Genomic DNA, 22,274 nt, shown 5'->3' with positions numbered 1-22,274 from the left:
CTAAGAGTAGACATTGGATTAGTCATATGAAGGAAGTGAATACCAAGTAAATTTTTGAGTTGTGTATGTGGTCGTAAGTTTGAGTCAAGATTTTCGTTATATATTTAAACGATGAGTCCACAATCGAGATGAAGCAATCAAAATTATTTATCCCCTCTAACTCCTAAGGTCCTAATATAAAATTCAGATACATATATTTACATATAGATACATAGATTTACATATAAAAATAATAATTCATTCTCAATTATTTGAAATTGAATGACTGAGATAAATATAGAGATGGCATAACAGAGTTATTTTTGTCTACGCTGACCTCAAGAAATTTATATTAATCATATTTTATTTTATTTTATATTATTTCAAAGACATATTTCTTAAGAATGTTATAATCATAAACTAATAGTTAATATTTAATTTTATTTTTATTATTAAAAAGACATAATTATTAAGAATGTTGGACTGGATGAGTTGGATCGATAAGATGAACTCAAACAGGCTAATCAATTGCGATAACAAAGTTATCCAGATGGGTTAGTTAGTCCGAAGGAATGATCTAACGTGGTGGATTAAACAAGTTTGACGGGGCAAAATGAGTTAGTCTGGTAGGCCAAGTGGTTTAGGCAAGTTAGTTGGGACTATTTAGACATGCTGGTGGGTTAGTTCAAGTAATTTAAACAAGTTAAGCATGCTCAAAAAATCGAGGGACAGAATCAAGTTGGTTTGATCATGATGGCAAAATTAATACTTCCGGAGCATGGTTGAATTGGGATTATTATGAGACAAACTTGTTAAAGTGGGTAAAGATCGAATTAGTTAACGATGCTATGATAATATATTTCTCCGTAGTGACCAACTACTGTTTCTCGGATTTATTTCTTCATAGATGATCGTGAGACCGACCGTATGAAGTCGTTAGAATGATGGATTTCATCTTTTATTGAAATGATGAACAAATTGATTGATCTAGCTAGGTTCAGCAAGCTAGTTGACAGTTAAGCCAAACAAGTTGGTTGGATTACTTGAGCCAATATATGATTATTTCGTAGTAGTAATAATAATAATAATAATAATAATAATAAATAAATAAATAAATAACTTGTGAGTTATAAGTTGGCCTTCGCCATTTCTAATAGACAAATGGGGCAGTACGACACTGGTCCGATCGATGCCTTTCTATTTCCTTGCCTCTGTGGTTGTTGAATTGGATCTCCTCTCCGCCATCGTGCTTCGTGGTAGCACCGCCAATGACGGAAGTCCGAGCTCGATCTCCCGGCAAGATCATTCTCTCCGGTGAGCATGCCGTCGTCCACGGCGCCACCGCCGTCGCTGCCGCCATCGACCTCTACACCCACGTCTCTTTCCGCCCCGATTGCTCACTTCCTTCAGGTTCGGCACCTCTCCTCTCCCTTAGATGGCGTTTCAGTTATTCGTTTCGGGATTGTCTTAAAAGTTGCAACCTTTTGTTGGAATCTAGACCATAGTGATCGATCGGTAAATTTAGAGCTTCAAGATATGGACTTGGTCCTCTCTTGGCCGCTTTCGAGGTTGAAGAAGAGTCTGGGAGATTCTTTTACTGCTTCGTCGTCCCCGGTTTCATGCACGGAAGAACGCATGAAATCGATTGCGATCCTAGTTGAAGAACAGGCCATTCCTGAAGCAAAGATTTCGCTTTCTTCTGGGATTTCTGCCTTCCTTCATCTCTACACCTCGATCCATGGGTATCACTTTAGATTGATTCCGTTTTCTTCTTCATACGTTTCCTACTGTCTTGTGAATGTTTATACTTGTCCCATCTAGCTCATTCTTTTCTATAACTATTTCTGAAGTTACAAACCTGGGAAAGTGGTTGTTTCCTCTGATCTTCCACTCGGCTCCGGCTTGGGTTCGTCTGCATCATTCTGTGTTTCACTTGTGGCCGCTCTGCTTGCTTCGTCTGATGTCATTGTGATCGATAAATCAAAAAATGGATGGAATACGTTGTGCAATTATGATCTTGAACTTGTGAATAAATGGGCATACGAAGGTGAAAAGATTCTCCATGGGAAACCATCTGGCGTTGATAACACTGTGAGCACATTTGGTACAAACCTTCTTACTAACCTACCTTTTTCATTCATATAGAAATCATTTATTTAGTGATTTGTTGAATCATAATTCTCTAAACTATGAAATGTTTTCACATTGTTATTTCAGAAACTTGCCTTTAAATCATTTTTTAAAAGTGCCCGTCTTACAGGTAGCATGATTCAGTTTAGGTTGGGTGAATTGACTCATATTAGATCTAGTGCACCCCTAAGGATGCTCGTTACAAATACAAAGGTCGGGAGGAACACAAAAGCCCTGGTCGCCAGTGTATCTGAAAGAGCCTCGAGGCATCAAGATGCTATGGCTGCTGTGTTCAATGCAGTGGACTCTATTAGCAAGGAACTATCAGCTATCATACAGTCAGATGCTGCTGATGACAGATCTGTTACTGCAAGAGAAGAGAAAATAGAGGAATTAATGGAAATGAACCAGGGTCTACTCCAATGCATGGGGGTGAGCCATGCTTCTATAGAAACTGTGCTTAGGACAACACTTAGATACAAACTAGCATCAAAGTTGACCGGAGCTGGTGGTGGTGGGTGTGTTTTGACGCTGCTACCTACACGTATCCTTCCAGTTATATGTCATCCTTTCTTACTGTTAGCTTTTGATCCTGTTTTTTCTATTAAAAGTTCTTTTTTGCTGGATCTACATTGCGAAACTTGTAACTTCAGGTGCATATTGTGCCTGGTTAAATTCTGATTTTGGATATTAATTATATAAACCACAATTTGCGAATTATATCTTGATTCATAAGAGAAACTTCTTTAATTTGCTAAATCGAGTGAGTAGCTTGCCTGCTTTTGTATAAATTTTCTTTTGTTATAAATTTCATCTATGCAGTCTATTATATGATTGTCTTAGGCCAATCTGCTAATTGTTTGCTTTAAGCTCTTAGAAGAAATTTGATTAGTGGATCCATGATGTGAGGAATCCAGTGTAAGTGTTTGCATAAGCAAATAGATCTATTATATGTTGATGATCATGAGGCCAATGCTAACCTGTTAACAAAGTGCCTTTTTTGACTCGGTGCAACTTAAAGTAAAAAGAAATACTTATGGAAGGTTGTATTTCTGTGACCAAACAATCATCATATATCCTTATTTTCTATCTAGAATATCTAGATACCCGAGGATTTTAGTAAAAGCTCTGATATCCATTTATTTTGTCTCCAAGATGCTGCATGAAGAACTTAGACATCTTCTTTGGAAGTTGGTAATCAACAACACAGATTGAAGCTATATATTCCTATATAACTTTTGATGGGTACAAGTGGACCATTTATTATTGTGCCCTCATATTGCTGTTCAAATAATTAGTATCGAATAAATCCTTTATCCTGTTTGTACCGCAGAAATCTTAGACAAAGTACCAAGTTTACATTGCCTGTCTAACTAATTAACACAATCCTTTGGTTCTTGTACCCTGGGTGAAGTTGACTATGTCAACCATCTCCTCAATAATAGGAGTATCGTTTTTAGTTTGGGAAAGTTTGCATGCAGATAACAAAAGGGATTTCAGTCTAATAGGCAATTGTGCCTGCACACAGTTTGGAATTGTCATATTTATGATATATTTTGTCCTAATATTATACTGGGATAGAAGTTATAAAATTCAACACCAATCAGTACCCGAGCGTAGTAGTAAAATGCATTTGTGGCTTATACAGTTCTACCTTGTGGTTACAACATCTACTTGCATCCCAATGTGGTTTTTAGCATACACCAATATTATAGCATGTAGTGTAATATTTTTTGATATCAACTGCTTGGATATAAGCAATTTGATGTATTAAGAAAGTGACAGTGGATTATGCAAAAATACTGACAGTTTAGGCATAAAATTGCCATTAGAGAGTTAGTTTAATCCAATATGTGCTGATTCATGTAGTTCCTGAAGAGGAATGTTAATAGGTCCCTCGATATGATATTTAACATGACGCTCAGAGGCACATGCCTTTATATTCCTTTGGTATTTTGTTGTATTAATACATGAAGATAGTTCCAATGAATGGCAGAGTCCATTCCCATTCGTGTGATTAACACTTGTTAAATTGAAGTTTAGCCATTTACTTATTAGCCAATAACTCTAGAAGAAGTAATAAGTAGAGCTTCATGGAAACAATTGAAATGTCATAATTTTTTTGGTATTTCGAGCTGTTTAGGGTTTAGGGTTCAAGGTTAAAGCCTACAGATGAACTGTTACATTTGATTGTATCTTCAGAGTTATAACTGTCTATTAAGGAAGGAATGGCTGTCTGGAAGGACAGGTAGAATAATAAACTGATTATACGTACATGATTATACGAATTTATCCCACACAACTTATTGGATTGTGTCAGGTCTTGCACATGGATTAGGTAAACCTGTAAAATATCATTAGCGGGTTAAAAATAACCCTCTTAGAAACAATTTGAAGATTCTGAAACTGTTCAATAACTAATTAGAAATTGCAATGCACAGTTGACCAAGTGATGTATTTTATGTGCGTTAACTGCTCTAAAAATGTAAGAGAATCACAGTGGAAAGGGTTGACCTATCAGTGTTCAGTGAAGCATGCATGCTGCTGCATTAAAGATGTGCTTTTGCATAAGCAAATGCTTACTGATATGGGATCATGTCCATGATTTTGAAACCACTTATCTCTTTAGTTTATTACCTATTCACTACGTCTTGCGTGTTAATGCTTCCTTGACCTCTGATCAGTTCTTTCTTCCAGCGTTATAGACAAAGTCATTGCAGAGCTTGAGTCATGTGGATTTCAGTGTTTGAAAACTGAAGTTGGCGGGAAAGGTTTAGAGATATGTTTCAGCTAACACTGTCGATCTCTTTGGCACTGTTATTTGAATAGTCTATGCGCCCATGTCGACATTTTCCTGGGGGCAAAAGAATGCCTGCCATCTGTGCATTGTTTCTTGTTGGATTGACAATGTATTGGATCAGAATAGTTAGGAATGTCAACTGACTATTGACGGAGAGGATGTTGTTGAACACTTTGCTTAATTATGTTTGTATTTTTTTTTTCTCACTCCCTATTTGTTGCTGTTGGTTGTGTGTATGCCATTGAGCCTAATTAATTTTTATACTCTTAAATGGAGATGTTGCCTTCATTTTTCTGGCTCAGATGTGCTGGCTCTTAATGTCCCTATCCCATTCTATAAAGCTAGTATAAACTTTATTATTTGTAAAATAATGACTTACTTTATCCAAAAGAATTTTAATAGACTTTTCTAAAAATCTAAACAAAATAATATATATATATATATATATATATATATATACGAAACGGCTATCCTGAGCACCGTCGTCCTGAGCACCCGTGATGCACCGGAATCCCGACCGTTCATCCGATCGCGCGTTCAATCTCAGCCGTCCCTTGCACAGTGTTTCTCCTCTTGCCTCCGCTCGCCGCCCGTTCATCGGTCTGACCACCGTCGGCCGCCAACCTGAGCGACTGATGTTGCGCAACTCGCCGGCGGTCCGAGTGCTGTACCCGGCCCACCATCGCTCGGATTTCGCCGCCTTCATTGTGTCGTTCGGCCGAATCGGCCGGATTCCGCTGGCCGCCGGGTCGGGCGCGATCGACGCGCCACTTGTCAGCGCGTCGATCGGCGTCGGATTCTGATCGGATTGTAGTCGGAATCCGACACAATTTGGCCGACAGTGGCGCCAGGCACTGTCGGCCGCGTTTCTAGCCAAATCGCGGTCGATTTCTGGCCAAATCCGGCCGGTTGGACCGGCCGAGGAAGGACCGCCGTCGATCGCGCCCGACGGCGGCCGGTCCGGCATGGTCGGTGGGCGGACGGCAGTTGCAATGAGTCGCGAGCGAAACGCGTGCATTCCCACATTTGGACGGTCAGATCTACGTGTGATCTGTGATGGACGGTGGATTGGACGGCGCTCACGGGCACATATATATATATATATATATATATATATATATATATATATATACTCATTACTAAACTCAAAATTTCTCCTAGAATCATCATATGTCTCACTCCTATACATAGTAGAACTCTTAGTTTTGTGAAAATAGTGGGTAAAAAATAAAATAAAATCAATATACTAACAAGCTTTAAACTCAAAGTTACTATGAACAAATTCATACATGTTGATGTCTTTCTAAAACTATTATTAGCATTTTAATTAACCTTTTTTTTCCTATTTTGTTTTTCAATTTAGTTGGTTCTCTTGAGTCTCTAAGGTAGTTTGACAATCATAGGCCTAAAACATGATTAATAGCATGTGGAATAACATGATTAATAATCTCTTTAGGAAGACTAAAAGGATTGGCAAGGGGTTAGGAGGTTTGAGTGAAGAATCATTAGAAGATATTTTAGAAGGCTCAAGCTAAGGATCATTAGAAGATTCTTTAGAAGAGTCATGTAAAGATCATCATAGGATCTTTAGAAGGCTTAAATAGAGATTAGTAAAGAGTTCTTGAGAAGATTTAAATAAAAGATTGTTAGAGGGTTCTTTAGGCAGCTTGAGTCAAATGTCATTAGGTGCATCCTGGATGACTTGAGAATGACTTGATTAAAGGATCGTTAGGAGTCCCTTTAGATGTTAAAATTAAAGGGACATCTACTCTTGAGAATAGGTCATTCATTGAGATAAAAAGTTTTGATAACATGTTGAGGGGTTCTTGAAAAGTCGATCATCAATGTACCCCCTTCCAACTAAGGGTTGAGGTTCAATTAAGAATCTTTCAGTTTCATAAGGAGACAAATTAATGAGAGGTTCTATGCAGTTAATACTGAGATAGAATGAAAAAACAGACATTCTTTGAACTACATATTTTCTCATCTATGGAAGCCAGCCTACCTCCATAGAGAAAACAATTTGTATCAGTTCTGAATTCCAACCTTTTTTGAGATCCAAATTACGAACCGACTTGAAACTTCATTTCTGCGTTTGTCAACTGCTCTCAACTCGTATCATCAAGTTGCTTGGTCTGATTCCTTGTAGCACATTTAAATGCAATATTTCGATGTCAGAATTTCCGGCAACTAACACAAGACCCTCTTCAATTCATTCAATTTTGGCAAATATCTTCTGTCTGTTGCCTCAGCTGAAACTTCTGCAAAATGATCACAAGCAACTCATCCAAGATTTACAGTCACTTGTACATATGATCACAATGCTAGCTAACATTTCTACTTTTTGATAGTCCATGAATCAGCCACCTGCACGTCTCCCCGTCGGGTATGAACCCTAGTCTTAGCAACCTATCTTGAAGCTCGAATGCCTTGGATGAATCTCCTCCCGTGCAACACAATTTGATGACGGAGTTGTAGCTGTTGCTCTCATGAATCTGAAACATTTCGGCGAAGAACACAAGAAGTGCTTCTGCTCTGTGAAGATCTCCTATCTTGCACCATCCACTGACCAATGCAGCACATATGGTTGAGTCGGGTTGAATGCTTCCCTCGATCATTTCCTCCATCAAGCACTCAGCCTCCAAGGTTTTGCCTGATCTGCATAGGTATTCGATGAGAGTTCGGTATGTAACAATATCAGGGCTAACACCTTTTTCAACCATCTCATCCTTCAAACCAAATGCTTCTGTTTGCAATGAATTTGACGAGCAAAATGCACCGATGAGCAAATTATACATCTGTGTGCCAGGTTCATGCCCATCAAGTTGCATCTGCTTCAACAGACTCCTTGCTGCGCTCGGCCTGCCCTCCAAGCACAGAGCGTCGATAAGGCACTTGTGAACATCAAAGGGGATAGTAACCCTCACTTTCTTGAGCAAGGCAATCAAGTTCAAACAAGGAAGCAATCTTCCACCCTTCACATGAGCTTCCACGATCGTGTCGACTGTGAAATTGTCCGGCGCCAAGCCTCTGGCGATCATCTCCTGAACCAGCAACCTCGACTTCTTCAGCTTCCCTCCGTTGCAGTACCCGTTCAATAAAACGTTATATGAGTAGGCATCCGGGCAGATGCCTCTGTGAAGCATTTCGTCGAACAGCTGCCGTGCCTTCACGACATCCCCCTCTCCGCAGAGCCCGTTGGTCAGAATGGTGTAGGAGATGAGATCGGGCTCAACCCCCCTCGGTTGCATGACTCTGTAAAGGTGGAAGGCGTCGTTCAGCATGCCCTTCCGGCAGTACCCATCCATGAGGGTATTGTAGGTGACGATGTCGGGATCGAACCCTTCCGATTCCATCTCATCCAAGAACTCCACTGCGCGTGCGCTGCCGTCGTTGCCGCGGCACAAGGAGAGGATGAGTATGTTGAAGGTGTACGTGTTGGGAAGGACACCGGCGGTCCTCATCTCACCATACAGATTCCAGCACTGGTCGTGGCTTCCGGCCTTGGCGAAGGAGTGGAGGAGGCAATTGAAGGCGTCGGCGTTGGGGGCGAATCCGGCGGCGGCGGCCCTACGGCAGGCGTTGATGGCGTCCGTGGTGCGACCGAGGCTGGCGTAGACCTTGACGAGCATGCCGAAGGTGATGGCCGGGCGGGGGTAGGCGACGGAGGATGCGGCGGCTAGGAGGGCTTGGAAGGCGTCATCCGGGTAGTAGCGGACGAGATCGGAGAGGATGGGGAAGGCGTGGGGAGAGGACGCGGGGGAGGAGGCGAGGAGGTGGGCGAGGAGGGCGAAGCTGTGGGCGGGGGGAAGGAGGTGAGACTGAGCCCAGCGGAAGAAGCGGAGGGAGGGGAGGGGGAGGGATTGACAGCGGAGGAGGACGCGGGAGACATCTTCGTGGCGGAGGAAAGGGAGGAGGTGGGCTTCCAGAAACGGTTCTGCTTCGCCGCCTATTTCTGCTTCGTCGCGGTGCTGTTGCTGTTTGAGTCGGGAGGTGATGCGGTCGACGGCGACGTTGAAGGGGTTGAGGGAGAGAGGGAGGAGAGAAGAAAGAGGGGTGACTGTGGCGGCGGGGGAGGAGTCTCGGACCGGTGAGAGTTCCGTGGAAGGTACTGTTCTATGGAGGGAGGAGGCGGCGGCGGCGGCGATTTGTGGCACTGTTTCTGATGGCGACGGTGTCGGAGGAAATATCTTTGGCCGGCGTTTGAATCCCAGTTGCACGCCTGCGAGTCGTCGGGTGGCCATCGCCGCCACTGGATTAGGATGGTCGGAAATTCTGCTGAGCCAGCACGGGATAGTTTCGGTCACCACCAAACTGTGCCTAATTTCATTTCGCGATAAGCATCTCTCATTGATTAATTAATTATATATATATATATATATATATACACGATTTATGTATCTTACGCGTTTCTTAATAACTCCTCCATGATAAAATATTTAAAACATATAAAATAATAATAGTATTTTTTAATTTTTTATTTTTTTTATGATTAAATTATTTAATAATTTTTTTTTAGGATTTAAGGATTGAGTTTTAGTATTAAGCAAAAAAAAAAAAAAAAAATTAATTGCTCATGGATGTGCCGCGAACAACTAAAATTTTTTCAATTTGAATTTTTTTTGTACTTAATACCTCAACCCCTAAATCCTAGAAAGAAAATCTTAAATGACTTAACCGTAAGTCATACAAAATAAATAAAATAAGACATTATTACGGTTACAGGCGCCCAGAATCCTTTCAAGCGTCCGGAACCCCTTTACGCTATGTTTACTTCACACAGCGGATGAAGAAAGGAAAGGAATCCCTAGGGAAAATAAATCCCTAGGGAAGAGAAAGGAAATCTCGCCGCAGGGAGAGTAAACGGTGGAAAAGTATTCCGCTGCAGGAGGAGAGGAAGAAGCTGTGAAGAAGCTGCGCCGACCTCTGTGAAGGAGAAGCTGAAGTTTCCTGCGACGCGCAGCAAGCGCGATCCGGCGCCCTCCTCGTCCTCGCTTCTCGCCGACTTGAACTCCTATTCAGCCTCTAGGGCCGCCGAGGACAGCGGCTCCTCCGTCCTCTCCTCCTTCGAAGCATTTCACGGCGGAGATCACGCCCGATTTGGGAGAACAAAGAAAAAGAAGATTGGGGAGGAAAAAACAGTGAGAAGGAAGAAGAAGGAGGAAGAACGAAGAAGAAGAAGTTTGGGGAAGAAAATGCAGTGAGAAGATTGGGGAGGAAAAAGCAGTGAGAAGATTGGGGAGGAAAAAGCAGTGAGAAGGAAGAAGAAGGAAGAACGAAGAAGAAGATTGAGGAGTAAAAAGCAGTGAGAAGAAAGGAGAAGGAGGAAGAACGAAGAAGAAGAAGTTTGGGGAGGAAAAAGGGAGGAAAAGCAGTGAGAAGGAAGAAGAGGAAGAAGGAAGAACGAAGAAGAAGAAGATTGGGAAGGAAAACGAAGAAGAAGAAGAAGATTGGGAGGAGAAGAAACCGCAGGTGTGGCAGAAGCGGAGAAGTGAGAAGGAAGAAGAGGAAGAAGGAAGAACGAAGAAGAAGAATCGGGTGGGTTTCGCGAGCGGAGAGATCCGTCCGTCGCGTTCCGCCCGATTTCGGAGGGACAGGTTTTTGGGAGAAAACGATCCGCTGATGGATAAAGTTTCCATCCTTTCTTAAAAAGTTATAAAAGTAAACGATGGATGGATACATATAAAGGAAAGTTTTCCACTGATATACTTTCCGCCCTTCCAAGTAAACAGGGCATTAGCGTCTCGAATATTCTATCGCGGATGAGTTATATAGGCAAATAATACGTTGTACTCCTTATATTACACACCTCTTGAACATATAGTATAAAATATTTTTTTAATTTTATTTTTATTTAGGATTTAGGATTTAGAGTTAAGGTTTTAGAATTTAAAATTTAGTGTTTAGATTAAAAGAAATGAAAATTTAAAAACAAATATTTTATAATAGGTCCTCACGGGGTATATATATATATTCTTTAGCCACATCTTAGTTGAAACATGCAGAATGCTAATGCATTAATGTAAAGGGTATTGTAAGTGTCAATCCTTATCTTCTTGTTTACCCTATATACAGAATACATAGGAAATTAAGACACAAGAAAACTAAACCAACCTAGTTGTAAATGCCTGTTTAACACAGAAGACTTACACAAAGTTTTAGCACTTCCAAAGAAGTTAGTTACTCCCAGTTACTTATTACACTTACTAAATATCTAAACGGATTTAAACACTTTAATATCTAGATGAGAGGAACTAGAAATTATAGGAGAAAATCCTATTAAATATTAAGAACGGGATAAGATACATTGTAACCTAGCTATTATCAATCATGATCTCACCATTAGGGTGGAAGACTTAAGATATACAAACTGAGAAATCGAAGAATGTAAAATGCATATTAAACAACTACTTACTGTTGGAGCAATCTCTTCTTCTAGACATAGAAGTCCAACTTTTATAGTCAATAAATGCACAGAATAAAAACATGGACAATATAGAATGTTTTTTAATTATAAACGTCTAAATGATAATTGTCATGAAGATGATTATAAAATACCAGACAAAGATCAACTTTTGAATAAAATGCAAAAATCAAAATGACATTCAAAATTTGACATGAATCCTGACAAGTAAAGATGCATTAAGAATTTATACAATAGACAACCTTTTCCTGTCTAGGAGAATACTTTGAATGGATAATCATGCTATTTGGCCTAAAGGTAGCACCTCAAGTATTTCAGCGAAAAATGGACAATATATTTAGGGATACCTCTTAGTTTACATGAGTGTACATTGATGATATATTAGTATTTTCTAAAATAGAAAATGAACATTATGCACATGATTTTTATGTTATTCGAAAAACATAACTTGATAGTTTCTAGAGAGAAAATTAAATTAGCCACAACTCACATAGCTTTTCTAGGCATAGAAATTAGATAGAGAAAAATTTTCCTCCAAACTCATATTACCTCTAAAATACTAGACATTTTAGATAAATTGGAAGATACAAAAACTTTACAATCCTTTTTAGGTCTGCTAAATTATGCAAGATCATATTTAAAAAATATAGAAAAATTAGTGGATCATTACATAATAAGATGTCTACCACAGGATAAAAATACTTTAACCAACAAGACATAGACTTAGTCAAACAAATTAAATCTATGGTCCAAACAATTCATGTATTAACTCTACCCATGGATTCTAATTATTTAATTATTAAAACTGACGGGTGTGGATGGTTCCAACACTGGTTCAAGGATTGCCGACGTGCACGCTCCTGTGGTAAGGCCGCGGGAGGAGAGGAAGAAACCTGAAAAGCACTCAAGGAGAGAGTTAGAATGGCGCTGGGGGTGAGTCCTGGCAAGCCACTTTGACACTCAAGTTAGTATTCGGCGCGAGGAAGGAGTTTAAAGGACTTGAGGAAGTTAGGGTTTGTGTGTACGTACTTGTGCCCATGGGCCTGGGCTACCTTTTTATAGCAGTTGATCTCCGAAATATTAGCAACCGCTTGAGAAATATTCGGGTAGACTGGTTCTCTCCTGGAAAGATTCCATCTGTTGATACATATATTAGTTCCTGTTGTTGCGGAAGAATTAGTTCTGTTCTTTTCCCGATTTAAGCGGAATGACCGCGTCTTTAAATAAGTATCACGCGCTGAAAATTAATCCTGGATGTAGGAAACACATTGACACCGCACCCCGAGGTCGCCATAAGATGCGGAAGGCATGCCGAGACCAAGTCCTGAGGTCGGCGCTTGGTGCGAAAGGCGTGCCGAGACCAAGTCATGAGGTCGGCGCTTGATGCGGAAGGCGTATCGAGACCAAGTTATGAGGTCGACACATGCTTAAGGAAGCATACCGAGACCGGAGCAGGAGGTCGGCACATGCTTAAGGAAGCATACCGAGACCGAAGTAGGAGGTTGGCACATGCTTAAGGAAGCATACTGAGACCGGAGTAGAAGGTCGGCACATGCCTAAGGAAGCATACCGAGACCGGAGCATGAGGTCGGTACATGCTTAAGGAAGCATACCGAGACCGACGCAGGAGGTTGGGAGTTCATTCAGGGTTTAGGAAATAGCTTTCGTTAATTAATCGATACCTATATTTACTGCTTTTTCCTCATACCCCATTATACCCGATGTCCACGTATCCACCAAATAACTCTACCGGATCATAAGCCTCCCGATTAGTCTAGTCGAAGAAGGCGAAGTCCGACTGACTGGACTTGAGTCAGACCCAGAATATTAGGTTTATTCAATGATCCTTAATCTTATCTAGGCCTAAGTTTACCAAGGATATTAACGTAGGCTTTTGGACTTATTTATCAACCCATCCGGTCCCTTGATTTTGATTTTCAACGGTAGGGATTCAATGGCCGTTTAGTTTTAACTCACCATTCGAAATTCCTTCTTCCTTCGTGCTCACCGACGCTTAAACCCTAACCCTGCGCACTTTGTTCGATCCCGCGCCCCATCTTCTTCCTTCAACTTCTCCGTTCTCCTCTAGTAAGTTATGTCCTTCTGAGTACACTTCTCTTCACCTTTTGCGTCTTCTTCATTCTCCGAGTTGTTGGGTGAGCTTTAGATGCTAGGTTTATAGCTCTTTTAGCTCTGTCACTTCGACTTAGTCCGCTTGATTAGTGAGGTTTAGGTTTTGCGTCCTGCTCTAGCTTTTTGCTTTGACCTAGTTTTCCTGCTTCATCCTATGGCCACAGTTGTCCCCTGGTACGAGACTCAAGAGTCTTCTTTATTGTCAGTGGACGACGAAATACTACTTAGGGCACAATTCGACATTCCTCTAAACCATGAGATTAGGCTCCCTTCTCGTGACCAACAACCTCATGAACCCCCCCCCCCCCCCCCCCCCCCCTTCCGGGCTATGTGACCTTCTTTCAGGGGCAGCTAGAAGGGGGTTTAAGATTTCCTTTGCCATCTTTCTTTCAAAACCTAGCCACCTTCTTTCAATGCTCTTTATCTCAATTGGCCTCAAACTCTTATCGTTTGATCTGTGGTGCCTCCATCATTTTTCAAATATACCAGATTCCTCTTGACTCCCAACTCTTCCATTACTTCTTTTATCCTAAACGAGGAGATTTTGGAGTTGTTTATTTTGCTGCCCGTCCTGATTGTAACTTCTTAACTAAGTACCCGACGTCCCACAAAGGATGGAAGCATAAGTATTTCTTTATAAAGCCACCCCAACCTTACACCTGGCCTACCTCTTGGCGTTCAGGGTCATCTCCTTAGCCCACTCTAGGTCAATATAAGCTAGAGTCATCTTTTCTTTCCACCATCGAGATCTTATCTGACCTAAAATTTGATGTAAACCTATTGGTGAATAATGAAACTCTTTTATATCTAGCTAGCATGAGTCCAAATGTTATCCCATTGGATGCATCACTGAGTAAGTTCTCCTATTTTTTTATAAAGTTCATTTTTAATACTAACTAATTTTTTTCTTTCCTATTGTAGGTGAAATCATGTTGAATGCTTCAGTCAAAAAATATCTGAAATGCGACCTTACCACTATTGATAGTTGGTGGGTGTCTGAGGATGCGACAGAATCATCAACTGCTACAGCAGAGACAAAGGTAGCTGTTGGGATCGTCTCGGTGCAATGCGCGTGTTTACACGTTTTACAAACGTGCACGGCGAAAATAAATAAATAATTAACAGCTAATTATTATCAACACACGCATGCAAAACAACGTACAAGGCATGATAAAAAATTAAAATTTTTACAGAATAATAAATTATTCTAAGCGTACCTTTCCGATGACGTTTGAGCAGCATTGGTATCAATCGAGCGGTCCTTGTCGAAGTCCCGTCTCTATTGGTGATCCACACCAAACTCTCATCTGAAAGCCTTTGAAAGCACATCATCATCTCTTCGGTACTAGCCGATGATCGATGACGATCGAATCGAGAGAAAAATCTTATTTCAAAAATCAAGCAACAACATTTGTCGCGATTGTTCCGGGACTTTCTAACTATCACCGAAAATTATATTTCGGATGTAGTTTTTCGATGGTCAATAATTGACCGTCGATTTAGAACAAACAGTCAAAAATTCTTTCCAGACAACGATGGAATAATTATCTGGAAGCTTCACAAACTTCCAATAACTAACTTGCATACAACTTCTCCAATGATTGAAAACGTTTTTTCAACCAACAGAGAATACAATCTTCTCTTCACCCCATGCTGCCAAAACAAAGGAAACAATCTTCTCCTCACCCGATGCGGCAAAAACAGAGAATAATTTCTCCTCACCCCATGCGGCAAAAACAGAGAAATACCCATGCAGCCAAAACAGAGGAAACAATTTTCTGTTCCTCACGGCAACCAACAGAGAAGAAGTATGTGGCGGCGGCCTTGCTCATTTTTCCCGATCTCTGGTCGAGCTCCGGCAGCCCTGTTCGTCGCTGCAACAAGGAGAGCTCCGGCAGCAGCCTGTTCGTTTTCCTCAATTTCGCGCAACCAAAATAGAGGAAGAATGGGGCAGCCCGGCGAAGCTTTCCTTCGATTGCGAGGGCTGATCGGCACTCGTGTTTCTCCAGCGGACGACGCAAAGAAGACAAGAGGCGCCGGACTCTGAACGGAGAGGGAGAGAAGAAGAGGGAACTCGGGATTGCTTTCTCGCAGCCTTGTTCTTTCGATGGCTTCTTCTCCGGAGCCGACGATCGGCTGGCGCGGACAACCATCACGGCGCTAGGGTTTCCGGCCGCTCCGCCTTTTCTCGCTCTCGGGGAAGAAGAGGAGCTCACTATTCTCTGCCCTTGCTCTAGTTTTTGTCGCGATGAAGAAGCAGCACAGGAGTGGCTTCCTCCTCCCTCGGCCGGTGACGCAGCCGGCAGTTCCAACAGCTCCCTCGCCCGGACGGCAAGCGAGAGCAGTGGCATGCGCACAGCGTTGGGAAGAAGACTTCGGCGCCGCGCGATTGGGAACGAAGAAGCTACAAGGCAAAATCGCAAGATGCGATTTATGGAGAAGCTACAATAGCGGATCGGGTCAGGAATAAAATCGGAAAAACCCTAAAACCCGAAAACAACTTGAACCAGAGAAAACCAAAACAACCGGACCGGTTAATTTAGGATTTATTGTAGTAAATCGGGTTCATTTTTGGTTCGCTTGGTTCGATAATTAAACGATATCCGATTTGATCCAAACCAGTTTTATTCGTTTCGTCTTCATAAGACGAAGCTTCTCATTGCATCCGTTCTACCAAAATCTCTTCCATTATGAACCAAACCAAGTTGGTTCAATTTGATTCTAAACCTTCTCATTTGGTTCACTAACCAAACAGTCTCCGATTTGAACGAAATCAGTTTCATTCATTTCGTCTTCGTAAGACGAATTCCATCATATTATCCTTTGTCCGATCTAACCAGAAGCCACAGCCCACATCTATGCTTCTGTTGGCCCACTGAAGATGAAGATTCAGATCAAGTTGTAGAGGTACTAAACTACAGAGTTTCAGTTCCTGAATCACTGATTGAGGCCAATATATCTGAGACTGTAAGGGAGACAAGATCGAAGAAAAGGAGTAGAGATGAAAAGGAGAAATCTATTGAGAACAGAATTAAGCCAGGACAGGAGAAGACTCCTACAGAAATTCCAGAGATCGAAATTCCAGAGGCCCAAGGTGGTCCCTCCGAAGAGGTCCCTTTGGTAGTTTCCCCGTTGCGGTCCATTGCCCCAGAGACCAGAACCTAGCATCGACATGACAAAGGAAAGTCTCCAGCTTCTTCCTCGGGGACCACTTCTGCTCCTTCTTCCAAAGTAATGCCTGAAAAGGAATCGGTTCAAGTTCCTACTTGTCCTCCTCGGGCTCCCCGGCAAGCCTCTCAGGAAGAGCAATCTCGACAAACAATAGAAGAGTTCCATCGATAGAAGACTGAGATACTACCTCGCTTAGACACCGGAGTTCTGAGTGAGCGTTTAAACTGTTCTATGGCTAAAGTAAGTACATTTTCTGTATTTTGTATTTTGTATTTTTTATATATACTATTCCTTCTGACTTGACTGTATGTTTTAACATTTTGATGTTCATTAGGTCTGGACAGAGCACCGAGAGCTATGCAAGCGAGTTCCCCTAATGTTATCTACCCAAAGGCAGCTAGAGATGTAGATAACTGATCTTATAAATCAGCTGAAAAGTTCTACTCGAGATGTTGAGGAAGCCCAAGCCCGGGCAGACATAGAAAGGGCTTGCCTTGCTACTGAAGCGACTCAGACCAAAGTGAGGGAGGCCACAGAAGAGATATCACGACTGAAGAAAGCTGCCGAGATCCAATCTAACCAGACTCATCAATTGGGGGAAGAGCTAAAGAAAGCCCAAGCAGCCCTAAAGTTATCTCAGGGAGAGGCTACTAAAGCTAAAGAAGAAGCTAGGTCTTGTAGGGAAGAGAAGTCTAAGATGGAAGCAGACTTGGCTACCAACCATGCTTAGCAAGAAGAATTACATCGAGAAGTACAAGAAACCATAGCCCAGAGGCAAAACCTGGAGCTCCAGCTAGTAGAGGAAAGGAAGCACAGAGAACAGCTATCCTCCGACCATGGGAAAGTTTTATCTGAATTGGAATTAATCAGGAAAGGAAGAACTTTTTCAGATAGATATTAAAACAACATTTCTCAATGGAGAACTAGACGAATAAATTTATGTGGTTCAACGAGAAGGTTTTGAGGCAAAGGAACAAGAGCGCAAAGTTTGTTGTTTCAAGTGTTCCATTTATGGCCTCAAACAATCGTCTAGACAATGGTATTTTAGATTTCATAAATCCATTATCTCATTTGGTTTTGAGATGATTGAAGAAGACCACTGTGTGTATATTAAACGTACAGCGAAAAATATTCTTATTTTGTCATTATATGTTGATGACATTTTATTGGCTGAAAATGACATGGAATCTATCGAAGCTACTCAAAAATGATTGTCTTCTGTCTTCCAAATAAAAGGCATGGGTGAAGCAAATTATGTGCTGGGAATAAAAATCACCAGAGATCGTTCAAATAAATTAACTTCTGTGTTTGTCATAGGAGAAGATTCTTGAGCGATTTTGGATGCATTATTCCAAACCCATCGATACTCCAGTTGATAAGAGTTGTGTTTTAAGTATTAGTCAATGTCCACAAACTGATAAGGAAAAAAAATGAAATGTCTAAAGTGTCATATGTTGCTACAATTAGAAGCCTAATGTATGTCATGTTATGTACACGGCCACACATTAGCTTTGTGGTGGGCCTTGTTAGTCGTTATCAAAGTAATCCCGATCTCATTCACTGGAAAGCAGTTAAGAGGATTTTTTGATATCTCCGTGGTACTTCGGACCTTGTCTTATGTTACAAAGGAGGTGACTTAAGATTGAGAGGTTACAACAATGCTAATCGGGCTGGTGATAAAGATGAACGCAAATCCACCTCAAGCTATGTGTTTATGTTAGGTGGAGGGGTCATTTCTTGGAGTAGCAAGAAACAAACGTGCATTACTGATGGAGTCAAACCAAGTGAACAAGTTGCCCAACAAGCTAATATTGATCATACTCAACCCACTCTAGATGTTGTTGATGATCCATTATGCTTCAATGGAGGCCCAATTACAAGAGCTAAGGCTAAAAAGATGAAGGAAGCACTTAATGTGCTAATTGAAGATGTGAAGGCCAAAGTTACAATTGAAGAAGGTTTGACCAAGAGCAAGTCATGCGGCTTAGTCAACTTAATTCAAGCCTTGGATGAGTTTAAGTAGTCACTTAGTCTCATGTTTATGTAGTAGAGATATGTAGGCTCAATTTCTAGCTTTATTTGGGTTGCAATGATGCCATAAGCTTAAAATGGCTAAGTAGTCTACATAGGCTTTACTAAATGGAGCTTCCTTTTGGCCTTTTAGAGTTTTTAGGTCACCCTATAGCTATAAATAAAGTGGATGACGGCCACACATGTAATTTTTGGCATAGTTTCAATCTAAAGCATGGTAAGGCTCTCACTTGTTGGTTCTTCATTGAACTAAAACTTATCAAGGCATTCCCTTGTGGCGTTCAAAGACTTATCAACCTCCATCCCTAGGTTGTGGCGTCTTCCCTCTTCCTCTATACCAAGGTTCGACTTTCTTAAGTATCGGGTCAAGGTTCTATTCATCGTTCTTATCGATTTAGACTCTCCTTCTTTCTTCAATTAGTTGTGAGTTCTTGATAACTGACACTTTGACTGGGTAAATTAGGGCTAGAATGGACCGATTTAGACCGTATTTTATATCACAAATATGGATTTTTGGGCTATTTCTTTATTTTGGATGAATTGTGGTGGTTATTGTGATTTTAATTAATTTATGGGATTTTATAGATATTAATTGGTTGTAATGTATTTTGTAGGAAATTCAATTGCAAGGAAAATCAATTTGGTTCGAGTTTGGGTCCAAATCGGATTTAATTTGGTTTGATTAGGATCAAAATCAGTTGGTTTAAGTTTTTGGTTCAACTCGAGTTCGGTTCACTTGGTTCAAGCTTGGGTTTCAGTCAATTAAGATTATGGTTCAAGCTATTGGTTCCACTTTGGTTCAATTAGCCCAACACAGTTGGTTCAGCTCAATCCCAATTCAAGATTCAGCCAAATCACAGTCTCAAGTCAAGCCCGGTTCAATTGAAATTAATCCGGTTCAATTGGAAAATTGGAGCCCGGTTCAGCTTTAATCCATTGCAATTCCACTCAGCCCGGCCCACTTCATTTCAAACCCAGCCAAATTCATTTAAACCATAAATACAGCACCGGTTCACTCCACACAGCGCCGATTCAGTTGCTTCACGCGCGGTTCAGCAGCAGCGTTTAAAAGGCGGCCGGTTCATTGATTCAAGGGGGGTTCCTGCCTGATTTTGGAGCTACAGTGCTCCCAAAATCGCGAGCACTGTTCATCTCTTCTTCTCCTCTTCGCCGCCGCGATCTCGAGCCCCTGCCGTGTGCATCGCCGTCTTTTTCCTCCCTCTGATCAGCACAAAGCAAAGGTCAGCAGCTCCTCCGATTGCAGCATCGACGTCGCCCCTTCTTCCCTCTGTCGCCGGCTCCGTTGTGGGTGGTTTGCTCCAGCGGTGGCAGCCGGCGACAACCCCTTTCATCCACCTCCTCAGAAGCGCCAGAAATTGTCGGGCCCCGTCTGTGGTTCAGCGGGGAATCACCGGACTCTGTCTGTGGTTCAGCGGAGGACTCCGTCGTCTTCGCCGCCGCCGTCACCGGAAATGGGGCCAGGTAAGGATCGGTTTCCAGATTCCTGCTACTAATATTATGTCTGTGGTTCAGCAGGGTGTTAGACCAGCGGCTGAAGGATCTGTCTGCGTCTTCTCCTACTACGCCGTGCTGTGAGTGGTTTCTCCAGTAAGCGCCACCGTCCCGTTGGAGCTTGCAACCGGAATTGGCTGAGGTTTCTTTTGTTCTGTGTCGTATGGAGAGGGAAGAACTCTTTCACCATGGTCAATTGCTTCTGTTTCATTTGGTTCATTGCCTGTTCTGTCTCTTTTTCATTCAACCAAAAATCCCCTCTGTTGTAAATACTGTAAATACCAAATGTAACCTTAATTGTTAACATTAACATCTAATTCTCAATTCTAATCTGAATCCTTCTTAATCCCTAACCTTAACCCTAACCTTAATTTTAACCTTAATTGATAACCTAACCTCTGATGTTAATTTGGTTTCCTGACTGTTAGCTTGGAATTCAGAAACTCCCAACTTGTTGATTTGTTATGCTTCTGTCCATGTTGTTGGTTGTTCGATTGGGATGTTATGTTGAGGTTCTTTTGGATTAAGTACTGATGTAAAGGAAATTGTGTTATCAAAGTGTTGAATGAGAATAGAATTTTGAGGTGTATCAAGTATTTGATCGATCTGGTTTGAATATGCTTTTGCTGATATTTTTTTGAATTGAATTGAATGTAAGGTTGTATAAGTGTTGAGGTTTGTGTTAAATGTTGAACATGTGGTGTTGGTTTAGAGATAGCATGTATCAATTGTATCGATTGCTTGGTTTAGAGATAGCATGTATTGGGTTGAATATCAGAAATTCATCTTGTCTCTTGTTGTGCATTGAAATGTGGAAATGGATTCAGGATTCTTTTATTAATTGTAGATGTAATTGGATCTTCGTTTGTTAAATTTTAGGAATAAAGTTGAAATAAAAACCCCACACCAGATTGTCTAGGGTAGCTACCATGTTATTGAGTCCAAGAGAGACGACCTAGACCTCTCTATACTGCTGTACCGATAAATAGGGGTTTGGTAAATAAATAATTAATTTTTATGGGTGTTAGTGACACAATAAATAAGGAAAAATGTATATAAATAATTCTCATACAAACATGCCACATCTGAAAATTTTGGTACCGTTGCCGGGGACTCACATGATGTTTGTTTATTCTAGACTATATATAGGTGTTCTTATTTGTTTATTCATTTTATTTGTTTATTCATTGATTGGTTTCATTTATTCATTTATGCATTTATTTATTTATTCATTCATTTATTTATTAATTGTTTAATTCTTTTGATTCTAATGGTTTGGAGGTTGTTGATTTTCAGTGACACTATGCTTATTCATGGCTTTTCTATATTGGAAAGGTGCACGAAAGTGTAGGGAATTGCATAGAGTCCCTAGGATCACTTTCATCGATGTTATCTGGATCAGTCTGTAGAGTTGAGAACCCAAGGCGATAGAAGAATCAAGGGAATCCTCTTGCGACAATCCATCTTCCCGGTGAAAGGGGAGTAATCTATCTCTTCTTGTTTTTCTTTTTTTTTTTTTGTTTAGTTTCTTTTATTTCTTTTCTGTAAATAGAATGTGTATAGTTCAGGATGTGTAGTTTATTTATTCTTTTTCTTCAGTTGGATGTGTATATATTCTTTATTGTTTGTTTTGTTTGGTACATATTAACTTGGTTACTTTAGGATGTATATAACTGTTATTTATCATTCTTTCTTAGCTTAGGATGTGTATATATTTAATAACTTAGTTTAGGATGTATATTTAGTTATTGATCATTCTTTCACAATAAATTTTCCCCCTGCATGATTTGATCATCTTAGGATTTGTGATAACTTAGTTAATTAGGTTTGTCGAGTTTTAGAGGTTCATAGAATGAAAGAGTTCTTGGATTATGTGAGGATACAACTTAGTGATGGATTTTACCTTGAATAGTTGTGAATGATGACTTATTTTTACCTAGTGAGGACTGAGCCTGATTTTTATTTATTATGTGGCATTTACGGAAATGTTACTCTAGAACTTGCACTGATTCTGTCGAGACCACATTACCATGAGGTTGACATAATTTCATGAAAATCATTCTTTTATTCTTTATTCATTCATTCTTTTCTATT

The 22,274-nt window shown here is 40.8% G+C and overlaps 2 protein-coding genes across 2 annotated transcripts; one reads left to right on the top strand and one right to left on the bottom strand.

Annotated features, from left to right (window-relative positions):
* The first annotated feature begins 1,154 nt into the window (after positions 1–1,154).
* LOC141813617 (mevalonate kinase-like) lies at positions 1,155–5,197 on the top strand. The gene is made up of 5 exons (XM_074701572.1): positions 1,155–1,389; positions 1,478–1,721; positions 1,830–2,083; positions 2,240–2,653; positions 4,794–5,197. The coding sequence occupies exons 1-5, from the start codon at positions 1,248–1,250 to the stop codon at positions 4,901–4,903; spliced, it is 1,164 nt and encodes a 387-aa protein (XP_074557673.1). The 5' UTR covers positions 1,155–1,247; the 3' UTR covers positions 4,904–5,197.
* A 1,541-nt stretch (positions 5,198–6,738) lies between these two features.
* LOC141813844 (uncharacterized) lies at positions 6,739–9,233 on the bottom strand. The gene has a single exon (XM_074701834.1). The coding sequence runs from the start codon at positions 9,151–9,153 to the stop codon at positions 7,234–7,236; it is 1,920 nt and encodes a 639-aa protein (XP_074557935.1). The 5' UTR covers positions 9,154–9,233; the 3' UTR covers positions 6,739–7,233.
* Positions 9,234–22,274: the final 13,041 nt, after the last annotated feature.

The sequence above is a fragment of the Curcuma longa genome, chromosome 20, assembly GCF_044706935.1.
Source record: "Curcuma longa cultivar G26 ecotype Majalengka, Jawa Barat chromosome 20, ITB_CL_G26_1.1, whole genome shotgun sequence".
In the NCBI taxonomy this organism is placed as follows: domain Eukaryota; kingdom Viridiplantae; phylum Streptophyta; class Magnoliopsida; order Zingiberales; family Zingiberaceae; genus Curcuma; species Curcuma longa.
This window is presented reverse-complemented; position numbering and strand designations above follow the sequence as displayed.